Source organism: Engystomops pustulosus, chromosome 11 (genome assembly GCF_040894005.1).
Source record: "Engystomops pustulosus chromosome 11, aEngPut4.maternal, whole genome shotgun sequence".
Classification (NCBI taxonomy): Eukaryota; Metazoa; Chordata; class Amphibia; order Anura; family Leptodactylidae; genus Engystomops; species Engystomops pustulosus.
Genome location: NC_092421.1, coordinates 59,836,824 through 59,860,441, shown reverse-complemented (window position 1 = coordinate 59,860,441; position 23,618 = coordinate 59,836,824). Strand labels below are relative to the sequence as shown.

The 23,618-nt window shown below is 43.1% G+C and overlaps 1 protein-coding gene and 1 long non-coding RNA gene across 6 annotated transcripts in view; one reads left to right on the top strand and one right to left on the bottom strand.

The window, feature by feature from the left end:
- Nucleotides 1–23,618, bottom strand: part of IDE (insulin degrading enzyme) — a 48,846-nt gene that overhangs the window by 12,586 nt on the left and 12,642 nt on the right. For all 5 annotated transcript variants that reach the window (XM_072131013.1, XM_072131012.1, XM_072131009.1 and 2 more), the window contains exons 5-14: nucleotides 18,781–18,903; nucleotides 15,674–15,786; nucleotides 7,592–7,754; nucleotides 7,105–7,197; nucleotides 6,595–6,686; nucleotides 5,247–5,327; nucleotides 5,017–5,120; nucleotides 2,710–2,812; nucleotides 2,298–2,420; nucleotides 1,407–1,489 (exon numbers count right to left, since the gene is read on the bottom strand). In XM_072131013.1, the coding sequence (XP_071987114.1) occupies nucleotides 1,407–1,489; nucleotides 2,298–2,420; nucleotides 2,710–2,812; nucleotides 5,017–5,120; nucleotides 5,247–5,327; nucleotides 6,595–6,686; nucleotides 7,105–7,197; nucleotides 7,592–7,754; nucleotides 15,674–15,786; nucleotides 18,781–18,903 (1,078 nt within the window). The remainder of the gene's footprint in view (nucleotides 1–1,406; nucleotides 1,490–2,297; nucleotides 2,421–2,709; nucleotides 2,813–5,016; nucleotides 5,121–5,246; nucleotides 5,328–6,594; nucleotides 6,687–7,104; nucleotides 7,198–7,591; nucleotides 7,755–15,673; nucleotides 15,787–18,780; nucleotides 18,904–23,618) is intronic.
- On the top strand, nucleotides 7,990–15,462 carry LOC140106530 (uncharacterized). The gene is made up of 2 exons (XR_011850800.1): nucleotides 7,990–13,362; nucleotides 13,729–15,462. It is a non-coding gene; the product is annotated as an uncharacterized lncRNA (long non-coding RNA).

The following is a 23,618-nucleotide window of genomic DNA, read 5'->3' as shown; positions in this document are numbered from 1 at the left end:
GATTATCATTGTAGCCTCTTCTACGGACCCTTGATTCATCCTGTTAAGAGGACTTTAGAGGGAAACTACAATAACAATCAAATTTCTCCTTCTTTCTCTTGTATTGGTGTCATCAGGATGCCAATACGTTTGAAACCTGTGAGTTGCTTTAAATTGGCATTTGGCACTTTGTGAAAAATATGGCTTTTTCTTGTAGTTTTGGCACTCAGTCCCTATAAGGTTCGCCATCACTGATCTAGACCTTTCTCCTAATTCACTAGAATAAAATATTGATACAGTAGATCTCTGCAGCTTTGGCTTCTATCGGCTTAATACACAATGTTCTCTGCAAAGTTTTACTCAGAAGGGCTCAAGTGTAAAAAGATGGCACATGTCATGTGCAGACAATAGTGGATTTAAGATCTTAAATGATACTTAAAATACAACAAATCTTACATCAGTGTACAGACAGGGAGAAAGTAAAGGACCGCATTAAAGGGTTTTTCCCATTTCAGCAATTTAATGTTATTAGGATAAAAAGTTATACAATTTTCCAATATACTTTCTGTAACCATTCCTCGCCGTTTTCTAGATCTCTGATGACGCCCTTCTATAGAAAGCTGTGTTTGTCAGATTTCTGTCCACTGGAAGTACACAGGTGCACGGCTTATATCACTGAGTGATCAGAATGGTGTTATAATCAGCTGTGCACCTGTGTGACCATGGTCTGAATTCTGTCCACTGGTAGTAAACAGAATCTTTCTATAGAATGACAGCAAGCAGAGATCTAGGAAACCATGATGAATGTTACAGAAGGTATATTGAAAAATTGTGTAACTTTATAATACAAATAATTACGATAATTTTCTGTAATGGGAATACCCCTTTAAGTTAAGGAGTCTTCCTTCTCTGCCCCATAGAGAAATTATGTGACTGTACTGCAGCGCACCTGAAAGCAAGCTATAACAATTTTACTTTATAGCTTCCAGGCTGTGTTTCTGCAAGATAGATATAGTCTCCATGTGAAGTTACTTTATATTTTTGTCTATGCAGCGCTCCATCATGAAGGGAGACTGAATTGAAGCGATTGCAGCATTAACCGCTTAATGGGTTATGGCCCAGCATCTCAGATGAGGTAGAATTTATCATTAGCCGTAAAACTAGATGAGAAATACTCTTCGGTTATGGCCGATGCAAGGTATTATGGCAGTTTTAGTACTGTTCAAGCTATAAAACAAAATATGAACACAGCGTTTGGTGTCAGCACACAAGACGACTCCTGTGATTATAACCTGCCGCAGAAATGTCAATTTTCCGAAGCTTGGAAAACACAGTCTCCTAATTATACAATTGCTGACCATGTTTTCTGCACGGAATGTAAACGGCATATAATATTATCAGCAACTAATAAAGGCAAAAGGACCTACCTAAAGAACTCAAAGTTGAGACAGGCTTTAGGAAGAAAGAATTTGTCATCTTGCTTGAACCATAATTTGCTCATAGCTGTATCCTAGAACAACCAAGATCAAAGAGAATGAGAATTTTATACATTTCTAAAGAAACCAGACTAAAAGAATTCTGTGGCACCATTTCTTTACACTCTGCACTGAACTGCTTCTTTGGAAGACCTTCTGGAAATTAGCCCTACTATTAGGATTACAGTCATGAAAGAGCTAGTAGAAAAGATCAGAAAAAACGATCATGATTTATGAGACCAGTGTATTCACAAGGAGAGTGCTTACCCTCTACTATCCTCCTCACAAGCGATTGTTACATACTGTGTTTTTGCTAGCCTCAATCATTCATTGCCTATGGGAAAGGGTACAGCGCGCTCCTCATTTACACACTTTGGGTCCCATGTGTTCACCAATAGCGGCGACCCTTCAATAGGGCAGCGCAGACCAAGGGTTCATCTGCTTTAAAGGTTATCTACCAGATCCCAATTCAACCCCCAAGCAAAAACAGGTATTGTTTAAGCTTTCCAGATATTGGTGGAGGTTCGTTATGCTCTTTAGGGGTGTCGAGAGCACACATGGACATTCCCACCATGGCCCACTGTATTTACAGTTAACTGGCGGAGATTGCGTCTGTATCTAGTAAGAGGCCGAGTTTAAAACGTTAGTCTCAAAATGTTTTCGGGAATATAAATTTGTTTCCATCTTTATTATTTCAGTGCACATGCAAGGCTCCATGTCTGCTAGAACGGCAACCTAAAAACTGCAGGTTTGCCAAGGTGACCTTACATAAGAACACGTACACAAAACCTACAGGATATTAAATGTTTTAATTGTAGCATTTTATCAATTCCTTATTCTTACCTTAACCAATGCAGGGTAAGGAGTTGCATCCTTTTCCAAAGGAACAATCTCAAAATTTGTGGGGATAAATTCATTCTTCATTGGCAGATGAAACTTTCCATTTATATCAGCCTTTTGCCACTTCTATAAAGACATTACACAACATTAGAAGGGTGTAACTCCACGAGCCACTTCATACACTGCCTATTATAAACAGATAATATCCTGTGTTTAGTCTATATCTCTTCATCTAGTTACAGAATGAGGCAGAAAATTAGGTATTTTATAGTACATAGTGTGTAGTACACTGCTCTAATCATTCCAGTGGAGAATTATTCAATCCAGGGAGAGGGGACACTATCCAGTGTGGCTCTACGGTCTAGACTCCTTACGAATCTCCCAGAACATAGAAGTTTAGAAGTTTTTGCCAAACCTCGATAACGTCTGCAGTCAGGTCTTCTTGCTTGTACTGTGTCCCGTACCATTCTTCTGTGCGGTCAGTTTTGCCCTCAAAAGACTTGGACACAATGGCCACTCTGTAGGGGAATAAGAAACAAATATTAGAAATGGTTATACCATCACCAGCTCCATGCAGATTGTTCTGGTTCACGGCATCTTGTATATGGTTACTCCTTTTAGTCCTCCTTTAAAATTTGTTTAGATTTTGAAACCGTCACCCGAAATAATCCCTCTAGGTGCACTTTTTAAAGTAAGCAGCTCCCTAGCCCAGTAACAGCAGTGTTATATTGCAAGAACATACTGATAAAGCTAGCAAACACTGCACTACATAGCCACCCACACGCTGGCCCAAGCTTCGGCTGCAGCATGGAGCCTGGCAGTCAATGCCAGTCTATGGTGTGAGAGGGGCGTTCCGGGGCTAAAGCTAAAGAGAGGGAAGTGCTCGGATGGCCCCCAAATAAATACGTTCGTAATATTTAAAAAATATATACAATTTGATTTTCTTTGCAGTCCATCCTCGTTTATGGCATGTTCTGTGTATGCTTATGGAGACAAGCATCTAGTCAAGCAGTGCTGACATGGGTAGCCTCTACCAGATTATTTACATACTGACTGCTACAGGATTTGTGGGCATGCTCAGAAGGCGCCACGTATGGAGGAGGAGCTTAGCGGTCACAACAAACTATTATAAAACTGTTGGAAAGTAAGAGGATCCACCGTTAATTACAAACACAGAATACTGCTCATTGTAATGGCAACTGGGATAATAAGGAGGCAACTACTGAAAAGTGATCACTACTGAACAGGAAGCCAATTCAAATGATGTGCCAGATCTTATGTGAGCAATTGGTGCAGAATCAATGAGGGATGTGTTTGTCAATCCTAGAGACTACAAGCCTATCTGAATGTATAGCTTTTTCCTTCTCAGTTTATACCTAACAATTCTTTCCGTTGATCAACTGCTGGAGTTTGGTCAGAGACACAGATTTGTAGCCCGTCCTGCAGGTAGTGACAATAATTGTGCAGGAGCAGCACAAATCTTGGAACCGGTAAGTCTCTTGATCATATCCAGAGAAGCAACAAGGTTATAAGCACGAGAGCAGAAGATGGGAAATATACAAGGGACCCTTCCCAGCACAGTCTGCAGCGACTCATCAGCATGCAGCCTGTGCCACTACAGATGGCGGGCAGGATCCAATCCAACATGACTCTACAGATAATAGTCTTCCTCATGTCCCTGGGGCGGCTTTTCTGCAATAGTAAACAAGCTTGTGCTCGCTCGCAGCAGAGGGGAGCACGTAAAACTCAATTTTATGTTGCAGGATGGAAATAACGGAGCATATGGGCACTTAGTACTTGCCTTTACAGCTCAAGTTCTCTGCTTAATAAACAAATCTGCAGAAGGGGTAGAAAAGGTTTGGCGGACTAGAACATCCTCATCTAATCTCCGTGCAGCCCTTCTGTTTAATGCTAGGAAAATGTGAAGCAGACAGAATTACAAATATCTTTATTCTGCGGTGAATGCAAAGCGATTTTCATAAGCCGAGACATTCGTGTTTATAACATAGCAGGAATTCTGTGACTACAGGCAAAGGAAATACATTATAGATGGCGATACTCAAAGACATGACAATAATCTGGGGAAACCTGCAGGATCCAGACAAGGCTGCTCATAGGCAACGGCTGTACATTCATTGCCATGTACTAAGAAGGTATTGATGTGCATGTATATAGAAATCACTCAGGTTTTACTTTGGAGACAAATGGACCAACCATAGATGCTGAAGACAATAAGGTCCCATCTTCCCAAAATAGGACTGGTAAGGATAGTAGAACATTGTATTCTGCCATCACTGGCAGTCAAAAGGTCTAGGAGGTTTAACCTCTGAACTATGCCATTTTAACTCCATTTACTATTGGAGACACAAGTTCCAGTTTTCCCATAGTGGACACCAAAGCTACTGTAAGATCCATAATAAAACATGTGGCAGTTTGTAATAAATAATTTAATTTACACTGCCCCCAAATGAATAGAGGATTTGATGGAGATCGCCGAGCCAAGTACTCGTCAGCAGCAGCACACGTCAGACCAGCTGCTCCATTCATCTTTGGTTACAATGAACCCCTCCACCCCCATCTTTGCGATCCCTCGGATTTCCCACCCTAGGGACCCCAATCTTTCAATTAATCACTTATCCAGTGGTAGGGGGAAAACTTAAAGTGGTTGTCCAGCCTTACAAGACACCCTACTGCAGGCTGTATACAGAAACAGGCTAAATACCTGACATTTTCTGGTCTGAGTTTATCCAGGACCATTTCTATTAAATCCGGCCTGAATTCTTCTAGCAAATACTCTGCAGCCAAGACTTCTTCTAGAGGGTAATACTACAAAAAAAAAAAAATAAAAAAAAATTACAAGTTATTACAATGTCTGAGAAAAAAAAAAAAAAAAAAAAAAAAAAAAAAACTCCTAGTCATAACTAGCTACAAAAATGCCTCTCAGCGACTTACATGCAGGAGCCCAGACACCTTTGACGTGTAGCCACGTGGACGCTCTTTATCTTTGAATCGAAAGCCGACTGCATTTAAGTCCTAAAGTAAAAACAAACCATTAAATCTAAAATTTCAACTAATATTCGGTACAATGATGACTTATTCTAAACCTGATAATCTCTTATGCAAGATTCTGCTAATGAAGGTTTCAGACAACCCCCTTTGGGCCTACATGCAGTTATAGAAAAGCGTAATGATATTGCAGAGACTAGTGCTGCAATATTGCAGGTCATCTCCCATTCAGGTGCGTGCTGATCTACTAGAGGGAGGACAAGCACCACAGTGTGTATGAGAACATCCACTTCCATCTCTGAACCTTAAACTCATGAGCTGATGGAGAAAAACCCTCAACACCACAGAACATAAATGGCTGCAATTCTGCAGGTTAGTAACACAGCAACAAACAACATGTCTAGCTAGGAAGTTTTTCTATTCTTTGCTTTGGCTTTAAGGGACAGCAGATAATAAAACCCTCACATTTGCAGCAGCAGATGGGGGAAGGTTTACTGAACAGGTCACTGAGGACAGTTTAGGTCACAGTGACCGGCACATGTAGTCCTCAATGACCTCCCATAGGGACAAACTTCAGTAATTCCCTGCAAATGTTCCATTAGTTGCTCCTGTAATCCAGGCCTTGCTGAAGGGCAAAGTCACATATACATACAAAAAAAAAAAAAAAAGAATCATAATCTCCAGTATTGGGTGAGCTGACATGTCATTATTCGCTGTAAATGATTATCTTAGAAGATCACAGCCAACAACCTGCAGGCAGACAAAGCACAGGTTAATGTGATACAGAAGCGCTGTAACTGCAGCAACTAAAATTGACGGCCCCTTCAGTCAACTCCATTCGGATTCAGTAAAGTAGTTATGTAGACAGGTAACCCACTGTACACTAGCAGTAGAGGGGGATGAGATTTTACTATGACATAACAGGGATTTACACTGCCAGCTGATAGCTGCAACCAACACGCCATGCATATGTCCTCAAATGGTGGCCATGAGGTTGCAAAAAAAAAAAGCTGCTAGCTCACGGCCACCATAGACATGCATTATGCATGGCTGAGCCACTCAGCTTCCTATGGTGAGGGGAGGGGGTGAAGAGTGCTCACCCATCCCCTCTCCAACAGACTTATGGCTTAGAAACACGTCTACTGGAAACTATTGCAAGAACAGGTGCCAGCACAGCTGGAATATGTACAGGCAATCCCCTCCCACACTCAGGAACAAGCAGCAATCACAGATATTTTACGAACTATGTGAATACACAGATGTTAAGGAATGGTTAACATTTGGTGGCACTCACCTTACATTCCTGGAACACCCATTCTTGAGGACCCTCTGTCCGGAGTTTTTGGATGTATTGAAACATGTGGAAAATGATATCATCCACGTGCACTGTATATAGAAGGAAACCCACACGTTACAATGCAAAACAAACATATACTATCCTATAACAAACTGTACGGTTACTTTTTAATAGAATCTTTTTTTTAAACCTATAAAAATATCCTTAATTTTTAGTTCAAACTGTTTTCATGAGACTGATCGGACTATTGCTTGGTCATTTATAGTTTAACCCCATAAATCTCCCAAAAATCTCAAATGGGAACAGTATTGACTAATTGTAGAGAACTATACATGAGCTCTGGTAACAAACCCTTTAATATGTAGCGGCAGGATCTTGGTCACAGATGTCTCTAACAGAGCGGCCCTAGAAGTATACAAGGCCTCCACTCTATGGTATACGGATTTCTCTTTGGCTTTATCGGAAAGTCCCATACCTACATTTAGGCAAGTCCTGTAGGTTACTTACACAGTCCTTCTTCTGTCAGATCTACATTGATGATGAAGAACATGAATCCTTTGGCTCCTTCCTTCTGACCTCCAACCAAAGTATTTACCCAGCCTGGGGAAGAAAGACAGGGCAGAGATCAAGATAGGGAAAAGGTTTCGAAAATTGCGATGTCTGGCAGTCAGAGCATGTAATGAGGAGTCCCTGATTGACCGATTAGCTCTTTGCAGATTCTTTGGTGGAAATGCTGCAGATTTAACGCTTTGCATAGATTAGAATTGCAATTTTGCAGGCCGACTTTCCAATATACACATTGCTGCAGATTCTCTGCATGAAAATGCACTGCATTTTTAACGGCATTGGAAAACATGCTAAAAGGAAAGAGCTGAAATACCAAACACCTCCTCTGAAAGAGGTTTTTCTAATGCTAAAAGGCCATTTCAAATGGGAAAAAAAAAAATATACAACTCATCGAGTAATACAAGGTGTACAAAATTATTGGATTTACCTTTGGACTTAAGTTCAGAGAGAAGACTTCCCGGACCTTCATGTCCAATGAGGTGTCCAAGATAATGACCTGGGTTAGACTTGTAATATTTCTGGAGATCTGGGATTGGGAATGTGACATACAGGTTTCTTATGTCTTTAATAGGCACTATTTTGTACATTTTCTGAAAAGGAAAAAAAAAAAAAAATAAAAAAAAAAATATCCATATATATTATATAATATTATTTATCTCCATGACTAAGAAATGTCCAGCAAAAAAGAAACATACAGAGAAGAACAAGCCTCATCTGGAAGATGAGATTCTTATCTTTTATATGACACCAGAATTATGTTTTTAGGTACTATACAACCAAAAGATAGTGGATTCTGAATTGACTTTCCCTCTGTAGCTTCTAAACTTGACTAATTTCAGGCAAAATATGACTCTCGTCTGCTTGTTTTCTAAGGGCTTGAGGTTTTTGTTTTGTTTTGTTTTTTTTTTAATAGGTAAATTAGGTGTGTTAAGGAGGTCGCACTGGTTTCGGACGCCATCTTGACTACTGTCCGCCATCTTAGATACAGCGGCCATGTTCCCTGACCATTGTCAAGTTAATGTCATGATTCAAACTTCATTTTATGTAACCTGTTTGCTGGCCTGTCAGCTAATACCCTGTGACATGTAATGAGAAGCCAGTCTGTCCTCGAAGCTGCATAATAATATGATTCTGGAGCCACTTATCTTCTTCTTAGTATAAACAATATCTGTGTACAAGGTCTCTGAGAACTGAGCGCAATTAATTCACTTTTTTTCCTAGAATATGCTGATGTCCAATAGCTTTGCAGTATACTATTCACACCCCTTTGATGACTCTTCTGTCTGATATATATTATGCATTTTGATTATTAAAGAGGAGAAGATCTTGACTAAGAGATTGACGTATGTCTTGGTCTCTATGTTCAATCAAGGGTTAATTAGGACTCACCTTACAAAAGTCAAGAGGGCTGTTGGGGCCCTGCATAAAAATCCCTAACAATATTTGGCGTCCATCTGGGTGGGTTTAGGAGTAAACAACAGCACCAAGACAGCCTCCGTGAAGGGTCCCCGCCGGCTCGGTGAACAGAACTGACCAGAGAGCTCTCAGGGTAAGATATTAATTTTTCTTGTCTACCTTGATATGTCACTTCTGGTTCACTGGTTGGACGGACCGGGTAAGACTGTCTCTGTGTTATGTATTTGCCACTGTTGTTCACTGTAACCTAAGCTCATAGTTTTTGGCAAAGAACCACTTTGTAAGGTGATGGACAGAGACTGGACAGTGATGGATGGTCAGACAGTCTGTGATGTTAGCTGAAGCTGTGAGACGGGAAGAGTAACCCTTAGATGTCTGCAATGCTAGAGTGGGAGATATTCTGTTGTGATTGTCATAGTGTCAATGATACAGTTTTGTCATTAAGGGTTGCCTACAGACTTTCTTTGGGAGTCTGAGCGGTCTCGTATGACTAAGGACTAGTCGAGTCTGAAGGAGAGCGACTTGGAGAGTCAGTCTGAGGACAGTGACCTGAGAGTCAGTCCAGTCAGGCAGTGATCTAGTGTAGAGTCTCTTGTGGACCTGCAGGGTCAGTCTGAGGGCAGTGACTTATTCTAGCGTCAGTCCAGTCAGGCAGTGATCTAGTGTAGAGTCTCTTGTGGACCTGCAGGGTCAGTCTGAGGGCAGTGACTTATTCTAGCGTCAGTCCAGTCAGGCAGTGATCTAGTGTAGAGTCTCTTGTGGACCTGCAGGGTCAGTCTGAGGGCAGTGACTTATTCTAGCGTCAGTCCAGTCAGGCAGTGATCTAGTGTAGAGTCTCTTGTGGACCTGCAGGGTCAGTCTGAGGGCAGTGACTTAGTTTAGCGTCAGTCCAGTCAGGCAGTGACTTAGTCTAGGGTCCTTTGTGGAAGACTCAGGTGTCTAGTTTCTTTGGGGTCAGTAAATCGAGGTGTCGACATCCGTTGTGAGACCCTCTTGAGTCTGTGGGGACAGGTTCCTTTGACAGTATTGTGATTATGGACACTTGTGATGAGTAGTGAATTGGAAAAGAGCCAAGTGCATTGCAGGCAAGAAGAAAGATTGTGTCCCACATGAAGGGGAAAGATGCACAGAGACAGAAGGTTGTTGAGTTCAGTAGAACTGATGGAAAAGTGCAAGTTGACATGATCGGACATAAGGGCTGGTAGTTTTGTGTTTGAAGTGAGAAGTAGTATTGAAGGATTTAGGATGTGTCAGATGATCTGATGATTGTACAAGTGAGAAAACTTGATCAGATTTGGAAACAGACACTTATAGCCTCTGACTTTGACGGACGGACCAGGACAGAGTGACAGGAATCCTTCAGAGTGCCCAATGAAGAAAGAGACAGGCGATAAGGGACATTTCAAAGTTTTTGATGTGGAAATAATTTGAGAAAAAGAGATTTAATTATATTTTCCTTGGAGTGAAAAATGGCCCCTGTAATCCAGACTCCACCCCTGTATCTGGTGGTTAGAGAAGATGACACGCCCTACCATTCTTCAGTGGCGGCCATCTTAAGTCAGTTTATTTTTCAGTGGCGGCCATTTTAAGTTATATTCCATTCAAGTCCCTGAAAGTTGATTGCTGTTGGCAACCATAAAAGCTGTTGTGGGGCTTTGTAGGATAACAGCTGACCATGCTTGGGGCGTCTGCTAGGGGTCTTGGAGTGTGGGAGGTTGTTTGAGTATTATTAAAATTTATTGATCCCGACAATTAGAGAAAATTTATTATGAAAAAGTGTTACAATGTCTCTGGTACCTGCTTTTTGGCATTTAAGGGGTTAACAAAAGGGTGGGGGCTGTTGGAGCTGCGTTTTGTTTTGTAAAGGACTGACATGTAAGTCTAAGGCTTTGCCTGAATGCTGTGTCTTTCTTATCTACGAGAGAGACAATAGTGACCTTGATGTTCACGGGAAAACTGAATTTCTCCATATTGAGTTGCTTGGAATCTGTGTTCTGTTATCTCGTGGTTTACAGGCTAGTGAGAACATTTACATTTGGGAGGGGTAGATCGCTGTGTTTAGACTTCTCCCTGACAATCTAAAAAAGACTTGAAGGAATTTATTTGGTTGTGGAACAGGGATACAGTATGATGTGATGTCCTCCTGTGTAACCCATGAACAGACTAAGCAGGAACAAGCCCCCAACTGTATTACAGAGCCTATGACTGACTTTTGTTCCTTTTTGATTAAAAACCATTTTAAGTGTATCTGGATTTTATTGAGATGTTGGAGTCTGGCCAGCACTTTATAGGTAGCACAGAACACTGGGCTGGAGATGTGGTGGAGGGACTCTGACATTGACGTTCAGAGGGAATAGAGGATGTTTCACAGACCACGCCAAAGTGAGATTGACAACATCTCCGGAAGTCTCAACCGGCCAACCCAAGTGGGCGTTGCGGGGAAGAGACATTACTGTAGTGAGTGGCGGAGACGGCCCCCACAGGGCAAGACAAGGGGGTCAGCGAGAACAGCCCCCCCAAACAGAGTTATCGCCTTTCATTGTAGAACTCTCCCCTGCTAGTCCGATGATGATTTTAGCCCATTCCCGGTCAAGAAAAGACTCAGAAAGAACAACCGGATACATGTAGCATGGTCCATGACCTCCAAGCTGCCAATGAGTGTACTGAAGCCCAGTGGTCCCTAGCCCAAACTGGCAGCAGTCCCTGAGAGTGACATATTATTCACTGTTATTGATTTGGCAAATGTTTTCCTCTCTGTGCCCCTACATGAGGATTGCCAGTACCTATTTGCCTTTACCAGTTCAATATTCCAGTATACCTGATGTAGATTCCCACAAGGGGGGGGTAAAACTCACCCAGCCAATACCCCACGGCCCTACAGGGAGTAGACTGGCAGACTAGCTCCTTACTGGATGTTCTCCTTTTCAGTATGCGGAAGATCTACTGTTTTTGTTTGCCAGGATGCATTTATTCACCTTATGTGTTTTCTGTTCCAGAAGGGTTGCAAAGTTCCCAGAGACAAACTCCGGTACTGCCAGGAGAAGGTGGTCTTCCTAGGCCACTGCTTCTCAGCCACAGGCAGACACCTGACAGAGGGAAGAAAGCTGGCAGTCCAGAATGTGCCCCTGCCCTGAGGCCCTAAGCCTCTTCACATGTTTCTAGGACTGGCCAGCTCCTGCAGGCCTGGGATAAGGTCTGCTGCCTCCAGCCCGATGCTGCCCCTTTCTGACTGAATTGCCTCTTCCCCATTTGCCCTTAGTCAGGAGGCAATTGATGCATTCCATAGCCTTAAGCTGGCAAATCCTGTCTGCCCCGGCCCTAGGCACATGCCACTGAACCATACCTTTTATTTTATTTTGCACTGAGTATGTAGGCCACAGGTGTCCTAGCCCAGGAACGTGGTGGCCTCCCCAGTGGCACACTATTAGGCCCGGTTAGACTCAGTCGTGAGGGGAGCCCCTCATGTGTCAGTAGCTGCAGCCAGCAATCTGCTCAGCAAGGCCAGTGAGTTGATCCTAGATCCCAGATCACTCAGTTACTGTGCAAACCCCACATACCTTGCACAGTGTCCTCACCCAAGTACAGCCCAAGCATCTGAGCAAAGGCCAGACAGCTCAGACTCCAGTGTGCACTCCTGATGCCCCAGGATACACTGATAAGGTGCACAGCTCTGAATCCTTCGTTCTATCGCCAGTCTTCCAGGATTCAGAGGGGGGGAGAGAAGGGTGATTAACCCAGATGTTGAGTTTTTTCTCATAGATGGCTCCAGGTCTGCAGGAGAAGACAGACGGTTCTACACTGGATATGCAGTGGTCAGTGGCACACATGAGGTAGTACAAGCAGAACCACTCCCTCCACACAGGTCAGCGCAGGAGGTGAAGTGACGGCACTCAGGGAAGCACTACAGCTGGTGGAAGGTAAAAGGGCGAACATCTATACTCAAGGTATAGTTCTGGGGTCTAAACACGACTATGAACCCATATGGAAGGCTAGAGATTTCCTCACCTCTGCAGGGACCCCCGTTAAGCATGGCACGCTGGTTTAAGAGCTCATGGATGCTCTCCTACTTCCACAAGAGGTGGGGATAATAAAAGGAAAAGCACACACAATTTGGTAACTCCACAAGCCAAGGGCAAGTATGTGGCTGACGGGATGGCGAAGGCAGCTGCACAGATGGAGCCTGGAGACTGTCCTGAAGTCTCAGCGGTGAGTTCTGAGCTAAAAGTTTGATCCACAGGTGTTCCAGTCCCTGGTGGCCCGAGTGTCATCAGAAGTGAAGGAGGAGTGTGGAGGAAAGCTGGAGCCCAGATGCCGATGGGACCTGGATGCTGGGAGAGAGGGTGTGCCTGCCCAGAGCCCTGCACCCGACAGTAAGTCAAGTAGTCCACGGACACACACATATCCAAAATGGCCATGCTAGTGCACATAAACCGCCAGTGGTTTGCCCCGGGCATTACTACCCCTGTCACTAGACTAGTGAAAGCCTGTATAGTCTGTGCCCGCCACAACCCGGGTAAGGTGGTATAGACCCCACAGAAGGTGACACCCAAGCCGCTGTATTCCTTCCAGAGACTGCAGATGGATTTTATCCAGCTACCAAAAGTGGTACGTAGGAATACGTGCCTGTGTGCATTGATCTCTTTCCAGGGTGGCCAGAAGCTTCTCCCATGACCAAGGCTACTGCCAGAGCTGAGGCAAAGAAGTTGGTGAGTGAGATTTTTCTGCAGGTTTGGACTTCCAGAGACCAAAGAGTCCGGTCGCAGAACCCACTTCACTGGACAGGTAAAGACCTGAAACCTTGTCCCTCCTGGGTGTAGAACAGGCCCTGAACGCCCCTTGCCCTTCCCAAGTTAGTGGTGGGATTGAAAGACTAAACGGCACTCCTAAGTTAGAGATCCGGGAGGCCATGGAAGAAACAGGGAAACCATGGAGCGAGTGCTTTCCTGCTGTCCACTATTCAGTTAGGACCACTTCCAACAGAAAGATGGGATTGTCCCCCTTTGAAGTACTTTTTGGCTGTGCACCCAGGCTAAGCCCCTACTTCCCACAGATCCTATAATTGATGGCAGGAAACCAGGTGGAACATGCCACACAGTTGAGCCAGGCCTTGAAAAAGGTCGGCAAAAGTGTTTCTGATTCCTTTTTCAGATGCAGACAGAGACCTCAGGACGCATAACCTGAAGCCTGGAGACTACGGGTGGTGAAGAGACACCAAAGAGAGAGTCTGGAGACTCGCTAAGATGGTCATTTCCAAGTCCTGCTGACCAGTGCCACGTCTGTGAAGATAGAGGGAAGTCAGCATGCTTCCACACTTTCTATTGCAAACTTACTTCTTGCTAGCTGGTCTCTTCTGACTGACTGTATGCTCAGGAACACCCCAACCATGACTATCACTGTATCTATAGGGCTGACCAGGATGCCCCCAGGGTAGGAGACTTTACCTACGGTTGGTGCAACACGACAATGACCTTCTTTAACATTGACAGCACAGGTAACCCTGTATTAGCAGTGTCTGATGTGTACAGGATTTGTGGGGATAGGAGAGTCAGGTCAGGCCTAGAGGCTGGGAAGGTGTGCTGTGATAAGATTTGTACATTCCTTCCTCCTGATCCCCAGGGATAGATTGATCAGACACAAAGAAAAGGTAGAGAATCCCAAAGGATTCTGGAGGTCTGAGAGAAGCACCTAGATGACAACGTTTATATGGATACAGTGGGAGCACCAAGGGGGGGGGGTCCCAGATGAGTACAAGGCCCACAATCAGATATGGACAGGTATTCCCCATGACTAGAGACCATTATTCCCCAGATAGCTATGAGCAAAGATGTTGGTTGGGTAACTGTTTTTATTGTAATCCACAGAGATTTGTGAATATATTCGAGATGCTTCCCAGAACCGCATGGCTTTGGAACATGAACCTTGCTGAGAAGGGAGGAGTCTGTAAGATGGTGGGAGTGGCTTGTCGCATATACATCCCAGATGACATCACCCCCTATGGATCCATTACCCATGCTCGTGAAAAGATTGAAGGACTGTCCAGGGAACTCAAGAGAAACTCTGGGGTGGACACTTTGTCCTTCACTTTGTGGTTGGGGGATTGGAAGGGTTTCCTTTAAGTGGGGGTGATATTGGGGATTGTGATTTTGCTCTTGTCACTTATGGTGTGCTGTGTGGTCCCCCTCATCAAGTCCACCATGTCCCAGATGGCCGTCCAGGTGGTAAGAACCAGGACAGGAGAAGTGCCCGGATGGGAGGATGATGCTGCCTGTTTACAAACCTATGGACTATGGGAACTCAGTGATGTGATTTGAGTGTGCGGGCCTGTAACCCCTGAGTGACTGGCCTCCAGGGGATCTGGTGAAGAGTTAACAAGTCCAGCAGGTAAGGGCTTAGCCTACCTGTGGGTACCTGGAGCTTGAGGAGGTCGCTCAGGATGGAGTTACAGGCCAGCAAAGCTCAAAGGGGGGAATTGTTAAGGAGGTCGCACTGGTTTCGGACGCCATCTTGACTACTGTCCGCCATCTTAGATACAGCGGCCATGTTCCCTGACCATTGTCAAGTTAATGTCATGATTCAAACTTCATTTTATGTAACCTGTTTGCTGGCCTGTCAGCTAATACCCTTTGACATTTAATGAGAAGCCAGTCTGTCCTCGAAGCTGCATAATAATATGATTCTGGAGCCACTTATCTTCTTCTTAGTATAAACAATATCTGTGTACAAGGTCTCTGAGAACTGAGCGCAATTAATTAACTTTCTTTTCCCAGAATTTGCTGATGACCAATAGCTTTGCAGTATACTATTCACGCCCCTTTGATGATTCTTCTGTTTGTTATATATTATGCATTTTGATTATTAAAGGGGAGAAGATCTTGACTAAGACTTTGACGTGTATGTCTTGGTCCTTATGTTCAATCATGAAAGGGTTAATTAGGACTCACCTTACAAAAGTCAAGAGGGCTGTTGGGGCCCTGCATAAAAATCCCTAACAGGTGAGATTTCACATAAAAGAAAAGATTATAGAATGGACATTTTATCTCCTACCTGAGGGGGCTGGTAGTTTAGTGGGTTAAGATAGCAAGCAAGACCTTACCTGTAGATATTGCTTCTGGAAGGGATTTTCAGGGAATTCGGGAACTGGAACATTTTTATTTTCTACTTCTGCAAACAGTTTTACTAGTAACTCTGTCAAATCATCCAACGTTTCTATGTATAAAGAAAAAAAAAAGCGAAAACACATTTAAGGCATTTAGGTGACATCAATGTGTTAAAATGCATACAGTATGTACACAATCTCCACATCATACAGATTGTGTGCGTACAAAAGACATTTCATGGGCGATACACAGTCAGATATTACTATTAACACTTATCCCCCCATCCCACAAGGGTCTAATCAAGAGGGTTTGACTGCTGGGACTCCGGCTTATTTCAAGTATAATGACCTGGTGGCTCCCTGGATGGATAAAGTGTTGCTTGTGCATTCACCCCTATTTGACAGCAGAGGGCAAGTTCTAGTGGTAAACCCCCATGTAATGGGATCTAATGTAACATAAAGCTTATTTTACAGCATGAGAATTTATACAACATTCTTATATTTAAAATTACAAAAGATTGCACCCATCACTGGAAGACTGAAAACCTATACAATCCTTACAGATGTATGTAGTGCATTTAGCGCAGTGTTAATGTACATGATACAGTGTAGATCAAATAACTGGTCTGGAGTCCAGAGGTATGAATTATGTTTGAGGAACTGTCACAATCCGAATTCATACTATAAAACATTTAATTACTTGCTCCAGCAGGGCCTCCTCCCACCCCCTGACGGTCTTGGTGGTCTTTCCTGCTTCATTGTAACCAATCACTGGTCTCATAGTCACTGTTGAGGCTATTGATTAGTTGCATTATTGTCTGGATCATTGTTAATCCAAATTGTCAAAACATGTCAAAGTTAAAAAAAAAATTTCCCCCATTAAAAAAAAAAAATTTTATTAACTCACACATACAAGCTCTTTGCATAGTTTACTGAGGGTATCCCAGCAACAAGTACAAGGGCACACAGTACTCTATAAAAAGCATCACTACTCCAGATCACATTACTGTTGGCATAGCACCAGCCTCTGTGCGGGCCGACATTCAGCATCACAAACATTGCTCTGCACACAAGAGCTTCTCACATCTGTTCACACCATAGCCCCATCACTTTCAGATATAGGAGGTCCAAAAGGATAATAATAATAAAAAATAAAATAATAATAAAATAATAAAAAAAGAACCTATGGTGTAACTTTTCATTTAAATACAAAATCACATAATTATATACCGTTTCGTGCAATACATTGCATAGATTTACATCCACAGTTGTTACATACATATTCCAATTGATGTTAGTTTTACAGGACATGAAAGTGTCCTTGTCCCAGATCACTAAATTATAATATGAAGAAGGTTGATGAAGCTCCCTTGCTCCCCATATTCCTATTCCTTTTCATCTCGGACATACCACTTAAACATGGTGTTTTATTCCAACACTTCCATTTCCCCCTTAAGTCAAAATTTAGAAGGTTCTTACCTCCCAGAGAATTCATACAGATGATATGTACATAACCTTGTGAATACAGAACATGGGTCCTGTAGGTTTATTCTGAAGTTATGCAAAGAATTTGTATGCAAGTTGGAATTGTATATTTTGTAAGTAACTCAACTTACGGTGACCAGATTTAAAAAATTTGGGGTTATTAAAGAACAAGGAAGCAAGAACAATAAAGTTTAATTTACTTTAGTCCAAGGCTGCAGTACATGACTGCATTTTGTCTGCAATGAAAGTAAAATTACCAGCATCCAGAGAAGTCAAATTTGTAACTAGGGGGTCGTCTGCAAGTCAACACCAAAAAAAAAAAAAAAAAAAACCACCACACAGCATCACCATTATAGATGCAAATGAGAACAAGAAAGTGACCCAATATCAAGGGTGTAAAAGGGTGCATATTTTTATCCCTGCCAGACTATAGCGCTATACTAACAACATTACAGTAAGGCGCCACATCCTGATGGAGGATCTCCTCGTATCATATATAACCATGATCCTTTGACTGCCCAGACAAGTCCTGAGATATGCAAAATTCAGATCCAGTCGCACGGATAGCTTTGAAATACCGTATATACTTGTGTATAAGCCGAGTTTTTCAGCACAAAAAATGTGCTGAAAAACGTCCCCTCGGCTTATACACGAGTCTATAACAAAAAAAAAAAATTACCCACTTAAAAAAAAAAAAAAACTTAAATACTCACCCTCCGATGTCAGCGCGGCTTACCGATCTCCCAAATGTCAGCGCGTCCCGTCTTCTTTCTTCTCCGCGGCTCCTCTTCTCTCTTCTATCTTCCGTCATGGACGCGGCCATGTCTTCTTAGTGGCCGCGCATACTATGACGTCAGCAGCGGCCGCGTCATAGTATGCGCCTGCTAGAAGAAAACATGGCCGCGTCCATGCCGGAAGAGAGAAGAGGAGCCGTGGAGAAGAAAGAACGCACTGACATCGGGGACATCGCTAAGTCGCGCTGACATCGGAGGATGAGTATATAAGTTTATTTTGTTAAGGGCCGTGGGGGCTGGCAGGCTGTATACTACTGGGGGCTGGCAGGCTGTATACTACTGGGGGCTGGCAGGCTGTATACTACTGGGGGCTGGCAGGCTGTATACTACTGGGGGGGGGGGTTTGACCAATGCATTTCCCACCCTCGGCTTATACTCGAGTCAGTACTTTTTCCCAGTTTTTGGTGGTAAAATTTGGGGTCCCGGCTTATACGGTAATATTTTTTCGAGCGCACTTCCACGCTTGGCTTAGCCACCATTCTATTTATCTACAGCGCCTAACCTATACTTTCAGTAACAAACTGTCTGAAGGTGGTCTATAGCAGACCGAAACGTCACAACGGTTAAAGTCTAAAAATTTAATTTTGAAGCCATCAGTGTGACTGGATCTGCATTTTACGCAATCAATAGGATTGGGTCCCTTCCAAAGCACCTGAAAAAAAATCTTTATTAAGAGCGCAGTGAAATTCCACAAAAAAGTTAGGATATATGGACCATATAAGTATAAAGGGAAAAAAAAAAAAAAATTAAATAGAAGTTATATAACAGCCAAGAATAGGGTTATTCCAGTGTGTACATGCAAAGTGCACAGAGCAAATTAATTACCTCTTCCAAGCACACAAATGGACATGAGGTTAGAAGAATAATACGTGGAGTGGAATTTCAGCAATTCTTGGCGCACGTCAATCCCTTCTTGGGTAGGTCTTGTTTCAAGAGTAAGCTTATTACCTGAAAGACAAAGCAGCAGTACCAACCTGTCAGATATCGGATTCATTACTGTCGGACCATGTACACTCCTACAGCATATGTCAAATATATTATACAATAGGTTTGGTTATAAATTATATCACCTTGCTACATCTCACATTTTTTATTCACAGCCTTTACATATGTAACTAGCATTTTAGGAGTAAAGGCCAAAAAGCGGCAATACCTAATGTGTTTGATTTTTACTGTTTATTTATATTTATATCAATTCTAGGGAAAGGGGGGTGATTTGAATTTTTAGGTTTTTTTATTATAATTTTTTTATTTTTACTATTTTTCAGACTCCCTAGGGTACTTTAACCCTAGGCTGTCTGATCGATCCTATCATATACTGCCATACTACAGTATGGCAGTATATGGGGATTTTACTACTCATACATTACCATGTGCTGACAGCACATGGTAATGAATGGGTTAACCCGAAGTAGCTTCGGGTCTTCGTGAGACCCGAAGTTACCATGGCGACGGATCGCCGCTCCCCGATGAAGTCATGGGGAGCGACGATCCACGGAAAGATGGCGGCGCATGCGCGCCACCGTCTTTTTGAAGCCACCGGCACCTTTGCCGGCGGCGATCAGCGGTAAAGCACCCGCGATCGGTGCCGGCACCGATCGCGGGTGTTAACGGTAAGCCTTTCCTGCAATATGCAGCAAAGACTTACCGGCTATGGAGAGGGCTCGGCCCGCTACATGTACCGGGACCAGACATGTGACGTACTATTACGTCACATGTCGGTAAGGGGTTAAAAGTCCTCTTTAAAAGTAGTCAAAATGAGAAAGCAAATACTTTGACATTCTAGGGGAGAAATGTTAGAGCCCTACAATAGAGGTAGAGACATCGAGAGGGCTTAAAGTGTAACCGTCATTTCAAAAAACCTTTGATATGTTGTAGGGCAGGTAATTTTAAGCCCTTTTGCAATTGGATTAGTTACCCAAATCTTGCTCCTTTCTCTTGTATTCTGCAGACTTCCCCAAGATGTCAGTGACTGCTCAGATGGATGTTACTATGGACATTCCTTCTTCATAAAGAAGCAGAGACGCCCCCCCCCCCCCTCTCTCCCTGCAATCAGCTGATCACCTCATGTGTCACTGCTCCAGCACACAGTCATGTGCAGGGAGAAGCCCTAACTAATGTATTAACAAAACACCTACACTTATCTGTCCCTCAGCTTTCCCGGCACTTGTATATAAACAAATAATCCACACAGACAAAATGCAGCCCCCCCCCTCCCCCATCACCTCACACAAGGAAGAGGCAGGAGAGACTCTCCAAGTCTGCAAGCTGTGCTGGAGTTTTATTTTTGATAGATAATAGATATGAGTAGATAAAATACACCAATAGATATGAGAGATGGATAGATATAAGATAGCTCTGGTGTCATTGGTCAGTAGCAGGTGCTTGTGATGAGGTGACAGGAGGAAGTCCCACCCCTCCCATCTTGCTGGTTATAGTTTTTTTGAGAGCTGAAAACCATGGTTGCTATGGGCCAAAAGAGGTACTAAATTTGGACCGAGAGGCAAAATACTTTGAGGAATGATTCCCAGGGACACCTGGAGCAGAAGTATGTTTTTTTAGTTTTATTTGCTCAGAATGACAGTTACACTTTAAAGAATTCATGCAGTCTCCAACAAGCCCCATAAAGCCTAGCATATGCTTCCTGACTCATCCTGCTGCACCTACATTGTTGTGTGCAGTCTCTTTCCACCTTGTGGAGGCTTCTAGCTCAGCAGTGAACACCTCCACAGCTCCAGGTCGTTTTTACTGTTGATATAAAGGGGGTTTGTTATACATTCACACTGTAGTGACCAGCTCCTGAGATGGGTTATTCCATATATTAAAAGACCTTATGGTAACACTATAGCAACACTGACACCTCTCTGTACTGGCCAGAAGCCGCAACTACAGCCAACAGAAGCAAAGGAGCCATGTCCATCATGTATAATTTCTAGCAGAATATAGAAGGAGAACAGGGTTAACAATGTCCTGGATAACAAGCTGGCGGCTGCTTGTGGACCAAAATTCTAATAACAGGTATTCCCGTTCCCATGGAGGCTGCATGACTAAATTTGGGATGACTAGATAGAATAGTAGAAGAAAGCTTTCTAAGCCCTGATGCTAATACTTTAACAAGACAGTAATTTCCAGGCTCCAGGAAATGACAATTATGAAAGTAACAAAGAACGCAGCCAAGTGTCTTTTTGCAGTAGAAGAGGAACAAAGGCTCCACCACAGGGGAAATATTATTGTAAATGTTCTGCCAATTCACTTGAGACTGGAAATAAAATGACTGGGCTGAACAGAAACTAGTGGGAAACACCTGATGAGTAACACATTGCACCTCCCCGCCTATACTCAATAGGCAGCAATTGAACCTCTAAAAAAATGGTACAGAGTACATTTCTGGAATTGTGCCCCTTATACAGGCTCCCAAAATATTAATGTACCCTGGACTAGTCTACACCAGCAGATAAAGGGAATTTGTCTGCAGATGATCTTGTTAGACAGATTCCCTGCAATCAGAGATTTACAACCTTCAGGTTCCCAGGAAGGTGTCACTTCCGACCAGAGATTCCTATACAAATGGGAATCGTAAAAGATTTCATAGCAAAAAACAACTAGTTCCAGATGAACACTATATAATTACTCATGTTGCACGCTCCATGAGTCACATCACTACTATATACGCCTGCTGCTCACCCCTAGCCTCTCCATAGCGAGGCAGGTGCCCAACCGCGCATGCAGGAAAAGATAGAGCATGCTCTTTTTCCCGTGGAACAGTATTGCGACACGTGTGTGGTCACCGTACTGCAGCTAGGCGCCATAGACTTCTACGGGGACCAATAACCCGCCGAAAACTCCCACTATTCACAAGAACAGGAGTCCCATTCCTCCTGGCGCAGTCAGAAATGGAGCCTTCTCCTGCACACTTGTTTTACTTTAGCAGATTTCTGTACATAGACATAGTGTTAGGACAAATACTCAACCTACCAGCCAGAAAATGTGTAAAGACAGTAACGGTGGGCAAAAAAAAAGGGTGCAAAACAATAACCGCCACAAAGAGAGAAATTAGAGGGAGAAGGGGAAAAAAAATAAATAAATAATAACAACTTTGCCCATCATCTTTGATACCTACATCCAGTAGTTTCTTTACTATACCCCTCGGATTATCAGGAGCTGCTTTCGCAGCCAAGTCCAGGAGTCCATAGTAGAAAAAAAAACCTGAACTCCTGGGAGGGGAGTGGCTGCTGATCCCTGCTCATAGGCGAGAAGGTCATGTGACGTGCAGGGCCGGCGCTAGGGGTAGGCAAAGTGGGCAATTGCCCAGGGAAATCTCTTCTTTCAAATGAATCTTGAATTTTGTTTCTAGGTGCCCTGGATCCAGAGATATTCAGGTTTAAAGTGAGAATATCAGGTGCCATTTTTACATATAAAAATCACTCCCGACGGCAGTTTAACAGATAATATCTCAGTTTTCATGACACCTAGAAACACAAATTTAGATGCATTTAAAAGAGGAACTCTTCTTTTATAGGAAAAAGGAAGTGAGGTTCTATGTGTTACAGAGCCAGAGATATAGTCCTCTGAAGTGACCCCCTCCAGATTCTTAGCCGGCAGCTACAGGGAGCATTTGCTGCACACAGGAGCTGCTGCACCTCACAGATAATGGAAATAATCACTTTATATGTTACTACATTCTGATAAGGAATAATATCAACTAATATTCATGTTTTTAACCCTCTCCTATCCAAAACTATCTAAGAATACACTTTCTCTCTTATTGCCTTTTATTTCGTGATAGTTTTTTTTCCCGAAAATTGATATGATGAACATTCGATCCTCTTCGCCTAATAGTAACACCGCGGCCCAGAACGTGTCCATAAAGTTAAATGTAACACCAAAAACACACACGTTCTGGAATAAAGTTTTTATTTCCCACCATCCTCCATTACTTACACCTATGTTATGACGTTCTCACTCAAAATTCTTATGAAGTGCGGAGGGTTCTGTTATTCTGCGGATAATACAATGGCGCACATCTAATAGTGACTTTTATTATCTCAGAGGGGTTTATGGATATATAGTTATTTATTTGGGTGACCATTGTGTACTGGAGCATACAATGATACATCTGTGTGAAGCTCAGTGCAATTTTCTGCAAAAATTGTTTGGTGTCCCCTGTGGATTTAACGTTCCCTTAGCTTAGTGCAGCGCTGCGTAATCTGCAGCAAACTCCATGGGGCTCACAATCTAATCAACCTACCAGTATGGTTTTGCAAATGTTGACCACCGCTGCAAGCCTATAGTGCTAAATACGGAGCCACCGTGCTGCCCATCAATCTCCCTATCATCTATCTCCTATAAAATTCTCCCATATTACAGTTTTACCATACTAATGGGAGCCTCTTGCTGACGGTGACTGGTCATAAAATAGTTTTATTTTGGGGCCCCACTTTTAGTTTTGCCCAGGGCCCCACTTTGTCTAGAACCGGCCCTGGTGACGTGTGTGCACATACATCTGTGTATGTAGTAGAGCTGGATGTGTTCAAGACTGTGGATACAGATGTCTCCTGCACAGAATAGTGAGGTACCCAGTTTCCCCAAAAAGGAGACCATGTCTTACATTATTTTGTTCTCCTAAAGACAAACTAGGTCTTATTTTCAGGGGATGTCTTATG